At 44.6% G+C, this 19,205-nt stretch overlaps 1 protein-coding gene across 11 annotated transcripts in view; it reads left to right on the forward strand.

The window, feature by feature from the left end:
- Positions 1-4,967: 4,967 nt before the first annotated feature.
- The window catches only part of LOC147641677 (uncharacterized), a 40,911-nt gene continuing 26,673 nt past the window's right edge, over positions 4,968-19,205 (forward strand). For 9 of the 11 annotated variants that reach the window (XR_015265830.1, XR_015265836.1, XR_015265831.1 and 6 more), the window contains exons 1-2: positions 4,969-5,402; positions 16,985-17,190. Coding sequence is in view for 7 of the 11 variants with exons in the window: in XM_086798186.1 (XP_086654312.1) it covers positions 5,158-5,402; positions 16,985-17,190 (451 nt within the window). In the remaining 4 variants the exon portion in view is untranslated. Of the gene's footprint in view, positions 5,403-16,984; positions 17,191-19,205 lie in introns of all 11 variants that reach the window. The other 2 variants (XM_086798168.1, XM_086798146.1) reach the window with 2 other exon arrangements.

The raw sequence follows: 19,205 nt of genomic DNA on the forward strand, positions 1-19,205 counted from the left end.
GTTCTCTTAGGAGGTGATAGTGGCCACCTTTCAAGAGAACCCCCCTTATAAATGGGTGTCCCCAACTGAGTACTATTCTCCAAGCCCCTTCAGTTTACAATTGCTCTATCAATTAGGCTTGTTTTAGTAAGGTGAACCACCCTAATTTGCCAATTAGGCCAAATCATCTTTATCAACCTATTCCAGTCTTATCAATTCATGTGGTTCTAAGCCACAAAGCCAATTTCCAGGAATGCCTTGCATTTCTCTTTGGAGCAAAGCGGTTGGGAGAAATCAATGCATCACTTGAGCCTTTCATTTGGTCCCTTCTCAATGACGAGCTCACATTTGATGTGTTTCTATTCATCTTGATGTCCTAAAAGTTGTTTTCCACATCTTATTTCTTATCCTTCTTCATCTTTCCAAAACTACATCTATGGCTACCCCCTTCCCAAATTTCCATGGAAAACCCAATTAGGATGCATTAGAATTCCTGGGATGATTTGGAGATAGACACTAATGATATTAAGGTTAGTGCTTTCCCCCTTGTTCTAAAAGAGGAAGCTAGAACCTAGTATGTCACCCTTCCTCATAGGCTACCAAGGATGGATGGGAGATCCTCCGCCAAGCATTCTTACAAAAATATGGAAAAGGAGATACTCGAGAAGGATTATGGCAGCAGCAAATGCTCCTACATCAACAGGAGTCTCTCCAAGATTTTCAAAGGTATGAAACTAATTTTTAGGATTTGTGGACTAGATGGAGTTCCTCTCCCACCTGAAGAAGCAGCACCAAACTTTTTGAAGAGAGACATGTTTTTTACTAGTTTATTTCCTCCTTTAAGGGGTAAGGTAGAATCCAAGTTTTGTACTAGTTTTGAAGAGGCACTTAGGGTGGCTAGGGAAAAAGATAAAAATTTGAGATATCAGGCACATAGGCCTAGATTGGACTTGGACATGGGAAGGAGAGAGGAAGACACTTATGAGGCTCCAACACTTAACTTCCCATAAAGAGAATCAGTGGCCTTAGGAGCACCACCACCACTTGTTGAAACCTCACAACACGAGCTTCTCCATAAATTAACCCAACAATTAGAAAGCTTGAACCTCAACTTGATGCAAAACCCTAGACCACAAGCACCACAAGAGGCTGGAAGAGGACCAAGAAGGCAAGCACAAGAGCTCATTTGCTATAATTGTAATGAGCCAAGGCATGGGATGCATAACTACCCATATCCAAGAAGACCTCAAGGAGGTATGTACCCAATGTGTCGACCCCCTCAACTACTTCTGAGAGATGTGCCTCCACCACAATAGGCAGTTGCGATTCCACTAGTACTACCGGCACCACAACCACCACCAATAGGTCAATGTGTTAGCATAAAATCAAGTGGTCAATATGTTAGGCCTCAACACACTTGAAAAAGAACCCAGAGAAGAATTGGAGGCCATGCTAACAGTCAAGGGGACCAGAGCTCAACATATGGAAGACAAAGTATCAGATTCGGAGGGGACCATGAGAGAGAAGAAAAGCCAAGCCAAGGAGGAAGACAAGAGCAGCAAGAGAATTAAGAAAACCAAGAAGACTAAGCAAAAGATTACTATGGAAGACTTTCCTTTCGGCAAGGATCTCAAATCTTATAATCTATTCGTTTATTTAATTTCACAAAAGCCTAATATTACTTATGCACAACTCTTGGAGTTATTACTTCTTTTGAGGAAGTAATGGGCAAAACTATCTACCCCTAAGATCCCCAAGAAAAAGCATGTCAGGCCTATAAATGTTATCAAATCCAATCCGCACAAAGATGTTGTCCCAATTTTGGATGCTTGGGTTAAGGGTCATAAGATATCAAGGGTGTATGTAGATGGAGGGGCCGAAATGTGTGTAATGTCAGAGAGGACTATGCAAATGCTAGGTCTAGAGGTCGATTCTCCATCCACATTCAAGGTAACTTTGACCAACAACTCTAGAATAAAGTGTTTGGGTGTCATTAAGGACGTGAGAGTCACTGTTTTGCATAGTAGTTAGAAGTTGACATGTATGTAATTTCTAGCAAAGGGGAGGGCTACCCGATTATACTAGAAAAGCCTTGGCTCATAGCCATGAATGTAGATAAAAGGTGGAGAACAGGAATGTTGGTGCTAAATCCATATGGATCTAAGGGGCCTTCAAGCAAGAAAATCACCTCTGATATGTGCAAGGGTAAAGAAGTGGATTTGAGATATGACCATAGTAGATGAAGATACTAGTGAATACTCAACCACTAAGATTGAGGAAGAAACATTTAGCAATGACAATGATAGTTCATTTAATGTTATGGGCCTTACTTTTCAAAATAGGGAAGCTAAACAGGAGCTAGGGACACTACAATCGATAAATGTAGGAACTAAAGAGAGAAATTGAAACAAAGGTATTGAGGTTGATCCGTCAAAAGTGCAAGATCTCTTAGCACTCCCATCTCCATCAAATACAAAGTAGCTGGTCACATTTCTTCAAAAGGTTAGGTAGCTTGCCATATTTATTCACTTGCTTGCACAAATAGTTTCACGATTCCAAAGACTCACTCAGAAGAGTACTTTTACATGGGATGATGAGATTGAGAAAGTTTTTAGTGAGGTAAAAATCATGCTTAGTTCTTTACCAATCATCATGCCACCCTAGTGGGATTTGGTTTTCTATGTTTGTCCAAGTGTTGGCTTTCACGCAGTTGGTGCTATATTAATACAAAAGGATCCAAAGATAACTTTTATGTGTCTAGTTTACTTTGCAAGCAAGGTGATGTTAGAGGCTGAGAGAAGTTCTCTAAATGTTGAGCAAATGATGTTGGCTCTCACGTTTGCAGAGGCAGTCAAGAAGTTCAGGTCTTACCTTCTGCCTAAACCCTTTGTTGTTTTAACAATTGAGAACACATTTCCTTATGTGGTTCAACACATGAATATCTTGTTGAAATTAGAGCAATGTGATGAGCTATGGTGGATCAAATACCAGAATCAACATCATTAACAAAGTGATTAGCAAATAATTAAGGTGTAATTAGTGCGTGATTAGTAAATAATTAAGATGTAATTAGTACGTGATTAGCAAATAATTAAGATGTAATTAGTGTCTGATTAGTAAATAATTAAGATGTAATTAATGCATGATTAGTAAATAATTAAGATGTAATTAGTGTATGATTAGCAAATAATTAAGATATAATTAGTGTGTGATTAGTAAATAATTAAGATATAATTATTATATAATTAGCAAATAATTAAGATATAATTAGTGCATAATTAGCAAATAATTAAGATGTAATTAGTGAGTAATAAGCAAATATTTAAGATGTAATTAGTGAGTAATTAGCAAATAATTAAGATGTAATTAATGATTAATTAGTGAGTAATTAGTAAATAATTAAGATATAATTAGTGAGTAATTAATAAATAATTAAGATGTAATTAGTGATTAATTAGCAAATAGCTTAATGTAGGCATGGATAATCAAAAACCAGCAAATTCTCATTAGGCCAATGCCTCAATTTATAGAGTTTACATCCAAGCATCTAATCCCACTAATTTCTCCTTGATTCACTCCACCTCTCCCAGAATATCTCCACACTTCCTAAATCTTCTCATGCTACCCTTTATTCTCTCCCAGTAGATTCTTCTCACCTTTTCACAGGTTCTTTCACATTTACACATCCTCTTTTACAGCCTCTAACCAAGGGCTTGTTCCCGCATACACCCTATTCACTTGTATATTTCAACACCTCCCCTCAAGTGAATACTCTCTAGCACACCTGGACCCTATACCAAGTTTCTTTCTTACTTGATAGCCCACGACCAGTGTCTAGCACACCTCCCCTCAAGTCAACTTAGCACACCTAGACCCTGTACCAAGTTTCTCTCTTACTTGATAGTCCGCGACCAGTGCGTCAAGTCCCTAAACTCATAGTCCTTGACACACACACACACACACACTCTCTCTCTCTCTCTATGTGTCCAAGGCTTACTATAGTTGCCCGCGACCTTGACTAAAGTGCTCACACATACATCTATCTACCACGTGGCCTACATCATCGGTGGCTCAGAGGTGGTTTTACTTTGTTGGGGCTAGTTACATTGGGTTGTGGGGTCTCTCTCTCTCTCTCTCAGAAAAGATTTTCACATGGCTCCTCACTCTTTGGAGCCTCATATCTTCTCTTGTCTTCAGTCTTCTTCTCGTGGCAGCTTCTCTTCACTCGTCTGTCTCTTCTTTCTGTCTTCTTGGGGCAGCTTCTCTTCTCGTGTCCATGTCTTCCTTCAATGCTTCCTTTAGATTTTCTTGGTGTGGATCTTCTTCTTGGAAGGAGATGTTCTTCTTCTTTCATGGCTGGGGCCATGAGCTTGTCCGTCACTCAGGTCTTCTTGCTCCATGTGAGCAACATGTTTAACCATTTTGCTAACACTGCTTTTGGGCTTATGATGTTTATCTTATATTATTATGCAATGCAAACCCAAATTTATGTGGGAGGTCTTACCTCTTGCCTTATTCTGGATAAGGGCAGTGTCTGATCCTATTTTTACACAGATGCAATGTGCCCAATACATAATGCGTATAGCATTCATTCTTATGCACATTCCCAAATGCAACTCTGGCTGTGAATAGTCTTGAATTTGAGTGAGATTTACAGGCATTAACCGAGGGTTAAATGCAAAATGATGATTATCACAAATTTATCAGCACAATTTTACCAGAAATTACATTAAATCAAGGGTAACCAATTTGTACGAAATGGTTGGAGTATCAAACCAACTCCGAATTGCAATCTGAAGTTATAGGGATCTGTATCAGATACCTAATGGTTAATTTGAACCCTCAATTGCATCAAAATATAGTGATTAGCACTGATTAATCACTGATTAGTAAATTAATCCATGTTTTGTGTGCAGACGGTGGGGTTGGAAGGATGTAATGTAAAGTTCTTCTTTTTTTGAGAGAGAGAGAGAGAGAGAGATCGCCTTGCCATTGAAATCGTGACCAATGCTCTCCATGCTTCTCCACGGAGAGTGCCAAGCATGAAGCTTCCAAAAATGAGAGATTGAAAAAGATATTATAGTATTAAAAAACCGTTAAAAAACATTCAAAAATAAGTTGTGAGCAAGGCATATTTACGGTGCACAGAGAGAGACAGAGTTCTTGGACAGAGAATCCATGGCGAGCGCCAGTAGTCAGCAGACGAGCTCGAGAAAGAGGAAGAGGGAAAAGGCCACCATGCACCCTCGGAACAAGTACGCAGAAAACCCCCCAGATTTCACCTTTCTTGCGTCCAAGTACCCTACCTTTAACCACTACGTCTCCTTCACACCAAATGGGAAAGCCAGGATCGACTGGACCGACTTCAATGCCACCAGAGAACTCACTCGCGTCCTGCTGATGCACGACTTTGGCATCCAATGGTAACAATGTTTACTTCCCACAAACCCTAGGTCTGTATAAAAATTTACGTCTATATCATGTTTGAATTTGGTCCTTTTTTTTCAATTGACCGTGAGGCTGTACGTACATGCATTAGCATTTCATCACATTTGTATTCGTACATGCATACGTGCCACACATGCATTTATCTCTAGAATATCATGTGGATGCTCAAATGAAATTATGTCTCTATGATGCCTGCTACACATGCATGCATTTTCAGAATATCATGTGTACAGGCTCACATGAAAGTATTTATGACTCCGCCAGTAGTTGTCTCTATGCTTAGTGCAAATGGTCTTCATCATCCTCATAGTGAATCATAACCCGTCTTCATTGAAGCTTAAAACCTGTCTCTGCCCTAGCTGTCTCTATGCTAAGCTTAAATGCTCTTCATCATCCTCATAGTGAATCGTGACCCGTCTTCATTGAAGCTTAAAACCTGTCTCCACTGCAAATGAGTCTTTTTATCTTTCTTCACATATTGTGCTGCCTCTAATCCGCAAGAAATCTCGGGGTCTCTTCTAGTTATTGGTATCATCACAGTTTCCATAGCTTGCCACTTCACAAATGTAAAGCCAACTAGAAAGTTGGCTGCTCACAATTGGTGAAATGGAGATGTCCACAATGAAAATTATATTTACAAGGGGCAATGCACATGGTGTGTTCCTAGTTGCGGTCAAGAACTCCAAAAAGGTGTCATGAGGGTCAGAGCTGGACGTAGAGTGAACAAACAAATATCTTGCTTCAAGAGCGAAATGAAGCTGTTCCCACCACTGCGAGAAGAAACTGCTCAATCACTAGGCTTCAATTGCTTTCCTCAGAGCTTTGAGTACAATACCAACAAGAGTCTGCTTGTGATGTACCTGCAGGCTAGCTAAGCTCAGGCTAGCAGGTAGCCCCTGTTGGGCGTGCTGCCTTGAAAAGACGGGTCATGCTGTGTGTGGACTGGTTGGGCAGAGAACATGTTTGGGACTTTAATTATAGCGTCATGCGGGTTTATTGCAGGTGGAAAGATGTCACGAGCCAAAATCTTCTCACGAACAAAGTGATATTGTATCTCTATGTGCTTGGTCCGGGCATGTAAGACCGGGTTCCGAGCAATAGCTATACAGCTTTGGTTGTCGCACTGGATGACTGTGGGGTCCTTATGTGGAAACCCAATCTCGCCAAGTAACCTCTGCAGCCACACCAACTCGCAAGCAGCACCACAAGCAGCCCAATTTTGTGCCTCAGTAGAAGACAAGGCAATAGTTGGCTGCCTCTTGCTACTCCAAGAAATCGCTCTTGAGCCAAGGGTAAAGCCGTATCCTGAAGTAGATCTCCTCGTGTCTGGATCTCCTCTCCAATCAGAGTCACTCCAACCTCGAAGACTGACTTGGTCCTTCGTTCCCCCTCCAGTGTTATAAAAGAGTCCAAGATCCTTCGTAGCTTGCCGATACCGCAAGATCCGCAATCTTGCGTCCCAATGAGTCTTCAAAGGTGTCTGCATAAATGAACCCCATCGGAAAACTCAAGTCCAATTTGGTGTTTAGCAACCAAATCAATGAACCGACAAGCTTCCGATACAAGGAGGCATCCTGCTCACAAGGATCATGTATAGTAAGTTTGGTATTCGGGTTCATTGGAGATGAAATAGGCTTGCAGTTCTCCATCCCAAAGGCCTCTAGCAACTCATGAACATACCGCTTCTTAGAAACAAAGAACCCCCTCTGGGTCTGCCAAGTCTCCAATCCCAAAAAGAAATGGAGTAAGCCTAAATCCGTCATCTCAAACTCCTCTGACAAGGCAGCCTTCATCACAGCTATGTGCTCCGCATGACTGCCAATGAGAATAAGATTGTCACGTGCATCCCGCACTTGGATGCCACGTAGACATATCTGTACAAAAGGCGCAGGACCTGGGATGGTGAAATGGTCCCATGTGAGCCTAGTCCGGGACGAGTTAGCCAGGGATCCATCTCAGTTGTCCGAGGTTAGGTGTGCATTGTCCTGCACATGAGTCCAAGGTCAGGTGTGCACTGTCCTGCACATGAAACAGTATCAGTCCGCTTTGTAAGTCTCCCTCTGGAATGATGTCAGTGATTCTGTGTATCTGGTATGGTATCGGATGCCAGATCACTGAGTAGTTAGTTAGGGTTTGCGTTTAGAACAAGGGGCCAGCCCATAGGGCTACCCTGGGTCTTTGTGTGGGCATGAGGATAGTGTGGAACCACCCCCATGAGGGCCAGGAAGGCCCTGGCTGAACCCACTAGCCATGGAGGGGTTGTAGGACAGCCCTAGGGGCAGGCTAAAGGCAGACATTTAGGAGATGCAGCCTTTGTATGGCTGTAGGGCAGGTATGGGGCAGCCCATACAGGCTGCCCAGCCCTCAAGATGTTTGCAAAAGCATTGTCCAGCCATCCAGAATCAGGCGCTTGATGCCCAGCCAATTAGGGAAAAAAACGCAGCATTTTATGTGATTTTTTTTTCAGCATCAAATGCTGAAAAACTCAGTGGTGGGACATTTTATGCTGGCCGCCTGGTTTAGAACTGGCCGCCTGGTTTAGAACTGGCCGACTGCTCTAGATGGAGTAGTATAAATAGGAGAGTCCATAATCCCATTTGTTCATCTCATTTCTCACCAAGAGCTCAAGCATAAAGGGGCTAGACAAGCCAAGAAGGTGCTAAGCAAAGGGGTGAAGGACTGCAGGTCAAGGGCAGGGAATCCCCAGCCAAGAAAGGTCAAGGTTTTCTGTATTTTCTTTTCAGATTCACATCATTCTAATAAAGCAAATACACCATCCGTGGTGGGGGCCCTACAAAGGGTATTTGGGACCCAATAATGTGTCCATCTCTCTCCCTCTCTCTCTCTCTATTTTTTGCACATATTCATTCAATTTGTGCGTTAATTCCGTCGCGAAAAGAGTGCTGATTTCTGAGCATTGAAGTTACCGAGCTTCTCCGAAGCTTCTGCATGTTACAGTGGTATCAGAGCCTACTTCAAGTGCAAAGATTCAGCAAAGAAACCAGAATTTTTTCTCGCTCGTGTGGTTGGTTTTTAGATGCCGGTGGACTACCCCTTTCGGAGTGACTCCTGTCCCTCGAAGGACGGTTGGTTTTCAGCCTCCGGAAGCCTCAGGACGTCTCCCACACAGATAGTGGATGGTCAGATTGCGTTCCGGAAAGGAAGTGCATTTTTCTGCTATGGCGAGCTTCGACGACGAGAGAGACCAAGAACCATAGGACCAGAGTGCACCAGGCAGCCCAGCTAGGGCACTAGGCTTGAGTGTTACAGACATGTTCCTGCAGATGATGCGAGCAATCGCAGAACAGACAACCAAGTTGGATGAGCAGAAGGCGCATATCTTGGCTCTGGAAGAGCGTATCCGTTCTCCATCGTCGCGTTTTCCATCTCCTCCTCCCTCTCCTTCCGTATCCCAGATTCCAGATCCTCGACACAGAGACCCTCTCGCGGGGTCATAGCCATAGCCGAGCTCTTTGCTTGAGTTGCAGATGCGTGCATTGGAGATCCGACAACGAGAAGACGAAGCCATGCGACGCGTGGAACACGAGCATTACCTCAAAGCTTTGGACGCCAGATTGACATCGGTGGCGTCCTCGAATCATTTTCCCGAGAAAATGAACTTCAGTAAGTATAATGGTAAACTCGACCCCACAACTCTTTATTCATGGTTGCATCAATTTGAAGCTTACTTTGCCGCAGTTAGAAAAACAGATACTGAGAGTGATCTTAGCCAGTTGGTACTTGGAAGGTGAGGCCATTCCTTGGTGGACTTAGTGGGCTCATGCCCACACCGGATTAGGTATGGCAGCTTATGTGTGGGACGAGTTTATCCGCGACCTTAAGCAGCGGTTTCTACCGCCCCACTACCTTGAGCGACTCGAAGACGAGTTCAGGGGAGCGCGTCAGAACGCGCAACCAGTCCTTCAGTTTGCCAATAGAATTTCGACTTTATGTCTGCAATTAGGCTTATCAGAAGCGCCTTGTTTAGCACTTGCCTCGTGGGACGAACCATTTTAGGTGATCATCGATGCGAGTAACATCGCAATTGGCGGTGTATTGCAATAGAATGATCATCCAGTAGCTTACATGTCTCGTAAGTTACTACCCGCTGAGAAAAACTACTCAGTCTATGATCGTGAACTCCTAGCAGTTATACAGGCCTTGAAACATTGGAAACATTTTCTGTATGGCTGTGACTTTGAGGTTCGCACTGACCATCAGGCATTACGTTGGATTTAGACAATGCCAAGTGCACAGTGGAGTGATCGACAACACCGCTGGAGTCAAATATTCCAGCAATTCGGTGGTATGATTGAGTACCTTTGAGTGGCCGATGCGTTGAGCAGGAAGGGACAAGTGACTATGATTCAAATCACTAGACTCGATCTTGTTGGTATAGGACTAGATGACATGAAGCACATGTACGCGGATTCCGAGGAATTCGGTACACGATGGGAACAGGCATTGGATGCCACAGGACCATGCCACTTTCTGATACGCGATGGTTGGCTTTTCTACAAAGGCCGACTGTGTGTCATGAAGTTGTTCAGGGCAGCTCTTCTCTATAATGCCCATGACGCCATTACAGGTGGTCATAGGGGCATGAATTCGACTCTGGAGAAATTGGAACGTCAATATTATTGGCCAAAGATGAGGCGAGATGTGTTTACATATGTACAACGCTGTGATATTTGTCAAAAGGTGAAAGCTCCTCATGAAAAGAAGATAGGGTTGTTACAGCCCTTGCCAATTCTTGAGGGTCCTTTCCATTTTATTTTGATGGACTTTGTCACAAATCTGCCTCCCAGTCCGAGTAAGCGTAATACGCAGTGCTTAACTATTGTTGATAGATTTAGCAAATTTGTTATGCTTATTCCTTGCTGGGCCAATGTGACCGCTGAGGATGTTGCCCAGTTGTTCATTCGACATTGGTACCCGATTGGCGGGATTCCTAGGACCATAGTGTCAAACCGAGATGCCAAGTTTACCAGTCATTTTTGGAGGGCATTGTTTGATAACTTTGGTACTAAATTGAATTTTTCCAGTGCATTCCACCCACAGACGGACGGCCAGACAAAGATATACAACCAATTGGCCTTTGATGTGCTGAAGTGATATGTCCACGATCAGCAAGGTAAGTGCCTTTTCCCATCAGGAAAAAGATTAATGAGGTGTCTATGCAGTTAAAGCTACCTCCGAGTTGGACTATGCATGATGTGTTTCACGTCAGTTGGTTAAAGCCATACGCAGGTCCTATCCCTTCAGAAGTCAAAGACGAAGCGGAACCAGATATTGTTGATGAAGCTGAAGTTATGGTTCAAGAACAGATCCTTCTGCACCGTTTCAAGCATGGCTCAGGCCGAAGACTAAGACAGTTCCTCACGAGGGACCCATGAAGCGGTATGGCTTGACACAGAGTTTTTTGAAGACTATCCGGCGTTATTGACGGATTATTTAGAGGCTATGCAGCTTCCGTCAAGTTAAGCAGAAGGGGATGTCACGTGCATCCCGCACTTGGATGCCACGTAGACATATCTGTACAAAAGGTGCAGGACTTGGGATGGTGAACTGGTCCCATGTGAGCCCAGTCCGGGACGAGTCAGCCAGGGATCCATCTCAGTTGTCCGAGGTCAGGTGTGCATTGTCCTGCACATGAGTCCAAGGTCAGGTGTGCACTGTCCTACACATGAAACAGTGCCAGTCTGCGTTGTAAGTCTCCCTCTGGAATGATGTCAGTGATTCTGTGTATCTGGTATGGTACCGGATGCCAGATCATTGAGTAGTTAGTTAGGGTTTGCGTTTAGAACAAGGGGCCAGCCCATAGGGCTACCCCGGGTCTTTGTGTGGGCATGGGGATAGTGTGGAACCACCCCCATGAGGGCCAGGAAGGCCCTGGCTGAACCCACCAGCCATGGAGGGGCTGTAGGACAGCCCTAGGGGCAGGCTAAAGGCAGACATTTAGGAGATGCAGCCTTTGTATGGCTGTAGGGCAGGTATGGGGCAGCCCATACAGGCTGCCCAGCCCTCAAGATGTTTGCAAAAGCATTGTCCAGCCATCCAGAATCAGGAAAACGCAGCATTTTATGTGATTTTTTTTCAGCATCAAATGCTGAAAAACTCAGTCGTGGGACATTTTATGTTGGCCGCTAGGTTTAGAACTGGCCGACTACTCTAGATGGAGTAGTATAAATAGGAGAGTCCATAATCCCATTTGTTCATCTCATTTCTCACCAAGAGCTCAAGCATAAAGGGGCTAGACAAGCCAAGAAGGTCCTAAGCAAAGGGGTGAAGGACTGCAGGTCAAGGGCAGGGAATTCCCAGCCAATAAAGGTCAAGGTTTTTTGTATTTTCTTTTCAGATTCTGTCACGATTGTGACTAACTCTCTCTTAAACTCTCCTTAATTACTCCTTAATCCCTTATTAACTGAAAGGACACCTGTGAAGGGTCACACCCTTACACATGGGTCACTATCAAAGGACATGTCTATTCATTAAAAGGCACACCCCTATGTCCAAAGGACATAACCGTTGACTCAAGAGCCACACCCCTTCCCAGGGATGTGTCTCTTCACTTGTACCCTTTCGGCCTCTATTTAAGAAAGGCCCCTGTCTCAGTGCAAACATCTCAATCTTTCTATTAGCATTTGTCTTATGTTTATTAATTAAGTCTTAATCATGTTAATAAAGCTATAAAAGCTTTATAGTGGTATCAGAGCAAACTTTTTCCGCCATGTGAGATGCCCAAACCCTAACCCTAACCCTAAAATCAGTCCAAACGCTAACCCTAAAATCAGCCTGCCCAAACCCTAAAATTGGGTGTAGCAAGTTTGAATGGAAGAGCAGGAGAGAATGCCCCATTTACTTTTACCCGATTTTGCCAATTTTGCTTGATTAAGCATTTTTTTCCAATTTTCTTTTTAAAAAAAAAAAACGATGGGAAGCAGAGACTCACATCAGGGTTCTATCTAAGTGCTTGTAGGTTGCCTGTAGTCTACTGGAGGTCTTGATCGCACTCCGTTCGGGCTGAATACCTCTCCAAGCAAGGGGCGCCACCCTTCGTTTTCTACAGCCATGACTCTTCAAGTTTTTTTTTAAAACGTGACGTTTCACAAAAAAAAAAAAACAAGCCTTATGATTTAAGGCTTATACTTAAGCCTTATTATACACGTGGCTTCCACTAGCCACGTGAAGCAACGGCAGCCAGCACCGAACGGCCACCCGCTAGCGCAAGGAAACCCGCCAGTAACCAGCGCACAAAAAAAAAAAGGAAGGAGAACCCGACGGCCAGCCGCCGACCAGTGCATTAAAAAAAAAAGAAAAAGAGAACCCAACGGCCTCCAGCACATTTTTTTTTAAAAAAAAGGAAGAGAACACAACGGCCAGCCGGCCAGCGGCTTTTCAAAAAAAAAAAAAAACCCATACACTTACCTTACGGGTTCCTACGAAATGGCGCCTGCCTTGGTCTTCTGCGCGCCAACTTCTTGTCACCTCCCTTCCTCAAAAAGCAGCCTTCTTCATTGCTAGGCTCCTGCGGTCTATGTTGTTGTTCTCCGTGGCTTGACGGCTACGACCTTGGTGCTTCTTCTCCAGCAATACTATTTATTATGGCAACCTCCTTCAGGTGTGATTTTTCCATTTTCTTGGGTATACACATTTCACATAAAGTGGAGTATTAACATATCAGCAACCCGTCATTTCATTCCTTTGCGGGCTTTCCACTCTTCCGGGGCCAATACCCCTTTTTACGGGATCACGTGGACATACACTACCCTCTTCTCCGACGGCTTATGGCAGAGGAAACCTATAACTTCAGTTATTTACAGGATACACCCTCTCAGTCCGTAGTGCCCTCTCCTACCCGTGTTTCTCCACCAGTCCCAGCCCCTGTTCTAGTGAGTGTGCCCCCCTTTTTCCAGCCCACTCATTACCGCATTCAGATAGCCACACCGACTTCTCACCTCCGAGAATTCGACGTGTGGGTGATCCGTGTTCGTACTTCTGCACAGGATCTGGATCATTATTGTTTTATGCTCAGGCGTCATCCTTATCTGGGTGCTATCCTCCCCGAGTGTAGCATCATCTTTCATGAATATTGCACTTATTTTGAGGACATTCATCCATCTTCATTCACGGTGCGCCCCTCTACACCGGAGTATACACCCTTGACACCAGTAGCTGCCCCTACTCCTGTACCTTCTTCTCCAGTAGCAAACTCTTGTGCGAGCCCAGTCCCAGGGGATCGTCCTTACTATACTGGATGGTCTATAGCCGCTTCACCAGTACATAGCCTCTCCTCTCGGGATTTACAGATGCCGCACCCTCCAGCCGATGGTTCTTACTTGAGCCCAGCGGCGTCATCAGCAGCAAAAACCCCCAGAGCCTCATCACCCTGAAGCCTCTACATCAACATCTCCTCTCATGGCAGAATCTGTTGACATACCAGCCCCTCCACAATGGCAGGCAGCTTTGCAGCAACTTCAACAGCAGTTCCAACAGCAACTTCAGGAGTCTATGGCATCCTTGGCCTCTCAGATCCAGCAGCTCCACACAGATCGCCACTCCTATACAAGTTCTGTACTAGTAGAGCAGATGTTTCAGCAACAGTACGAGCAGACGAAGACGTCATTCCTTTCGAGGTAGAAGGCGACGACCTTAAAACTCTTTATTGTCTTTTACAAGCCAGTAAAACAAAGAAATTGGAAATTAAACCCCCTGACTCCTATGGTGGTCAGCGCAATAAGCGGCATCTTAGACCAATGGCTCTACAAACTGCAGTTATACTTTGAAACCATGATCCTTTCTGACTCCAAAAAGGTGATTTTTGCGGTATCCCTCCTCAAAGACACTGCTTTATTATGGCGATGACAGCACGCTGGAAAAACGGTTATAACGTGGGAAAAATTCGAGCGGGTCCTCCGTAAGCAGTTCATTCTTGCCAATGCGGATTTCCAAGCTCGTACTCGCTTACGCCATTTGGACCAAACTGGTTCCTTGGCCTCTTATATCTCCCAGTTCACCAACTTGATACTGGAGATTGATTCTTTGTCCCCAGTGGACGAACTTCATGCCTTCGTTGAAGGGCTTAACCCCACACTGCGTGTCGATGTCCAGAAATATAACCTTGTCGATGTTGCAGACATTAATTCTCGAAATTTGGCCTCTTTCGGTCGAGCTAATGACTTTCAAAAAGCCAATGCCCAAGGATGGCCGCACGTTCCTCCCTACTCCTCCATGCCACCAGGCATCCCCAAAAATAATCTTTTTTTTGTGTGCCTTTAGTGAGGCCAAAAGCTAAAAATACCTCACTTAGCTTTTTATTCAAAAATAAAAGATTTTTCGCTTTTAAAACTCAAAAAGCTGCATGCGCCCAACAAGGGGGAAGCCCCACGTGCAAAAAGCGGATCCCCAAGCGTGTCCATCGCGCGCAACCATCTAGCCACTGACGAGTTGTCCGGAACATTGCTAAACCCTAGCACGTTGCCCAAAATAGTGTTAGAACTGATGTCCAAAAAGCTACTACCAAGCTGTCCCAATAGCTATACCAATCTGTTCATGAAGCTATTGCTCCAAACTGATGCCATCCACACTGTTCACCATGTTTCCGTGCACACTTGCATAATGTCAAGAGAAAAACACAGGGCCGTAACAAACCTCATCACCACATTGAAGAACCCACCGAATCTTACTTTGGAAGGGATCATAACCTCCTTCAAGGAAGAAGAAAGGAAGATTAAGAACAAAGCAGTAGAGGGGGATAGCTCCTTTTTCACAAAGAAGAACTTTAAAGGTATAAAGTGTTCCCTTTGTGGTAGAAACAATCACGCAGAGAAGGACTGCTATTCAAAGAAGCCTTGCAAACATTGTGGAAAAAATAACCACAATGAGAAGAATTGCTTTCACAAGGAAAGAAGAGGCCAATGTCACACAGGAAGAAGAAGAAACTTGCAAAGAAGATGTATAACTTTGCAGAGTATGAAGACTCACGTGCCTAACGATCCACGGAAGGGGAAACACTTGGAGTAGAGGTTTGTCGTAGAGAGATGGAAGACTCTAGCTGCTCCCTCTCTACCTCATATTGTTCTTCTTGGTTACTCATAGTGGGAGCATTCGTTTTCGTGCCTAAACAAAATAAGACCATCCAATATCCACTAGACGTGTGGGAGGCTCTTTTTGGGGCTTCCCAGAAGGCTAGTAAACCAACCACCCTTCGACAGATGGGAGCCACTCCGGTACTCGAGAGGTGTGTCCTAGAGCCTATATAACACAACCACACAAATAACCCTTTTGAGTGAACAACTTCTTTCAACACCTCTTGGTCAAGGCAATGGCGAGGGTTTCATCCCTTCGCGATGAACAAGAGCAGGCTGGGCAGGGGAACCCACAATACCCAAAACGTACTAAAGCCTTCTTTGAATGGGTGAGAAAAAAAATTCAGCACCTTCTCTTATCGAAGCCTGAAGCTCGGATACCAATGTAACATGCACCTTATGGGCAAGCGTTGCAAAAATATGATTAACGTTGCAATCAAACTGCTGAAAACTGAATAGCTGGAAGGGTGGATTGGGATCCGATCCGGTGTTCTTTGCGTATTGGCTTGATTATATTGCAAGAAAATGAATGTACAACACAACTTACTTGCTGTCCACCTGTATGGACTGATATGGACCTGATTTGGGACTGTTTGGGCCACCCTGTAGAGGTGTGTTTGTTGTCCGTACAGCCGCCCTGCTGACCTGCTGCTGGCCGCCCTGTATGGTGCATTTGCCTTGCACGGGAGCTGCCCTTTGGCTGCATTTGCAAGACCTGCAAAACGCTATCTTGCTGGCTGCAGTTGAGCCGTGCGTTAACACCACAGGAAGATCTTCCATCTTTCAAAGCTTGTACCAAATAGTTTTCCAAGCAAGGGGTCAAGTTGGTGACATGGCATTGCAGTCGGATTCTTTAAGTGAAGCCCTTGGATTGTTTGAAGATTTAATTTTGTACTTCATGAAAGGTGAATCCAGTGCTAGTCAAGTGGTAGCTAGCTAACTTGCCTTTTGGTGGGTCTTTGTTTTTGGAACTGTTACCGATAATCTGACTTAATCCACTTACAGCAAGGAGTGTTGTAGCCTGTGGATAGTACCCTATGCTGATGCAGTACCACTTTAATTGTCTGAGCTGTTTTTGACTTGCCTTCCTCCAACAGCCCCAGTTTAGGAGTAGATGTACTTGTGTAAAAGCACAATTTTTTTAATATATGTAAGCAGGAATGCTTGCCAGATTTCTGCATGAAATAATAACATTTTCGGCAATGTGCATTAGCAATAGCAATCAAGTCTGAGTTTTCTTTGAAAAAGGTGTGAGACAACCATTCTTTTGTATATGGCACAAGCCTTCTTTTATGGGGCATGCACAGTGTGCTGTAAGGTTAACTCTGATCCCTTTCTGATGGTTGCAAGATATGAAGGGAACTTATTATTGCAGGGGGCAATTTTGTGAAGCTTACTTATTCATTGTAAGTGCCGAATTCTATGTCATATAGACTCCTCTTATAGATTGATCTGGATGATGCTTGCAGGTGGATACCAGATGGGCAACTTTGCCCAACTGTTCCTAACCGAACAAACTACATTCATTGGATTCAAGATTTGCTAACGAGCTGCCCGTCGCCTTGGCATGATACTGTTGGTGATGTGACATGGGGATTTGACATTGGAACTGGGGCAAATTGTATTTATCCTCTTCTTGGTGCTGCCTTACATGGCTGGCATTTCATTGGCACGGGTAAGAATACTGATGTTTTTGTTTTCTTCTTAAAAAAAGGAACACGGTAGGGAGGGCACTTAGGTTTTTTCCAATTGTCTATCAATGAGTACATGACAAAGAACACAAAAGCTGTCCAGTTCACTCCATTAAAAACGACGACAAATATAACTGTATGCTTTGAGATGTGTTTGCTATGTACACTGCATTGGGACGGAAGTTAGTTCCATTTGTCCCTTTTGGTATTCTTTTACTTCCCAATGTGGATACTAATCTAGGCAACCACCTATCAATGAAATCTTTAGACATGTTCAGACTTTATGCATTGTTTGAATCTAGCATAATGCCTGATGGTCAGTGCAAACCTCAAATTCGCGGCCATAAAGAAAATGCTTCCAATGTTTCAGGGCCTGAATTACTGCTAGGATTTCCAGATCATAGACTGAGTAATTCTTTTATGCGGGAAGTAACTTACGGGGCATGTAAGCTACTGGATGGCCATTCTGTTGTAAAACAGCTCCAATCGCGATGTACTCACATCGGTGATTACTTGGAGTGGCTCGTCCTACGAGGCAAGCGTTATGCAAGGAGCTTCTAACAAAGCCACCTTGAGGTTCTTGAATGCCTCGAACACTCATGGAGTTATTCGGATCCGTTGCCTTCTGGTCTTGATACCCTTAAGTAAATCTGTAAGTAGAGAATCTGTCAATGTGGGTGGAATATGCTTGGCATATGCCCACAAAGGATCGGATGTCGTATGTGGTCTGCATGCTTAGTTCCGTACGTCTTACGGATCTGGCAGTGCGTACGAATCGTACTGTACGGTACCGTACCGTACGGATCCGTACGATCAGGTACGGAATTTGCCTGTTTCTGCCCGTTGGAAGTAGCCGTTTCTGCCCGTTGGAAGTAGCCATTTTCTGGCCGTTTTCTGGCCGTTTTCTGCCCGTTTTTTTGGTTGTTTTCCTTTCATCTCTCCTGAGTCCTTCTATAAAAGCCTCAAGGACGAAGCCTCTCCTCCATCTACTCCAAGCCTCTCCTCCACCACCCTCCATCTACTCCAAGCCTCTACTCCACCCTCCTCCACCCTCCTCCAAGCTCCTTCCATCCCACTTGAGCCTCTACTCCAAGTTCTCTTCCTCCAAGCTCTTCCCATACTTCATCTTCTCTACGCTCTCTCCTCTACTCCACGCTTTAGCCCTTCTCTTATCCATCATGCCTCGGGAGAAGCATGAGGCTTTTGATTTGCATTGCCTCAATGTGGAGAAGGACACCAAGAAGTCCAACTCCCATCATTGGACATGCCGATATTGCGGCAAGTCATACACCAGTGGAACAACAAGGCTTCTCTAGCACCTTTCAAAGATTGGGGGAAAAGTTGCCCCATGCAAGGAGATTCCGCAAAGCATTGCCGATGACATTTCGTGGAAGATGAGCGGCGTCTCAAATTCAAGTAGAGGAGCATCATCAACACACGCACCGGCACCACCACCAGCCACCATCGGCACATGATGAAGCGGCCACTGGCTCTTTCATTGGTGTATCCTCCACTGCCACTTCCAGGGATGCACGGTCCGCCTCCGCACCGGGCAAAAGGCAAAGGGTGGTGGAGCGTGAAGGGGTGCAACCCTCTCTCCACCAAGTCACGGGTAGTGTGAGAGGTTCGGTTGCATTCCTTAAGGAGCGGCAACGCCTTGCGGAGATAGAGATTGCTCGCACCATTATTGAATGCAATCTTGCCTTCAATGTACTCCAAAAGGAGCAATGGAAGAAGATGGTGACGGCGATTGCGAATGTGGGTCCATGTGAGGGGTGGACGGGGGTCTCTTACACGGCTATGCGCACGAGGAAGATTGATGAAGAGAAGGAGAGAATTGATCGAGCCCTTGACCCGATTCGAGCCGCATGGACGAAGTATGGATGTTCTATCCTCAATGGTGGTGTGAATGATTTGGTGTTCTTCCCTTTAAGTCTCCTCCCTCACTTCTTTAGGGATGTTCTTCTTCACCACCTCAACCCATCCTGAGAGAGAGAGA

Source organism: Cibotium barometz, chromosome 1 (assembly GCF_041138505.1).
Source record: "Cibotium barometz isolate CiBa-2024 chromosome 1, ASM4113850v1, whole genome shotgun sequence".
In the NCBI taxonomy this organism is placed as follows: domain Eukaryota; kingdom Viridiplantae; phylum Streptophyta; class Polypodiopsida; order Cyatheales; family Cibotiaceae; genus Cibotium; species Cibotium barometz.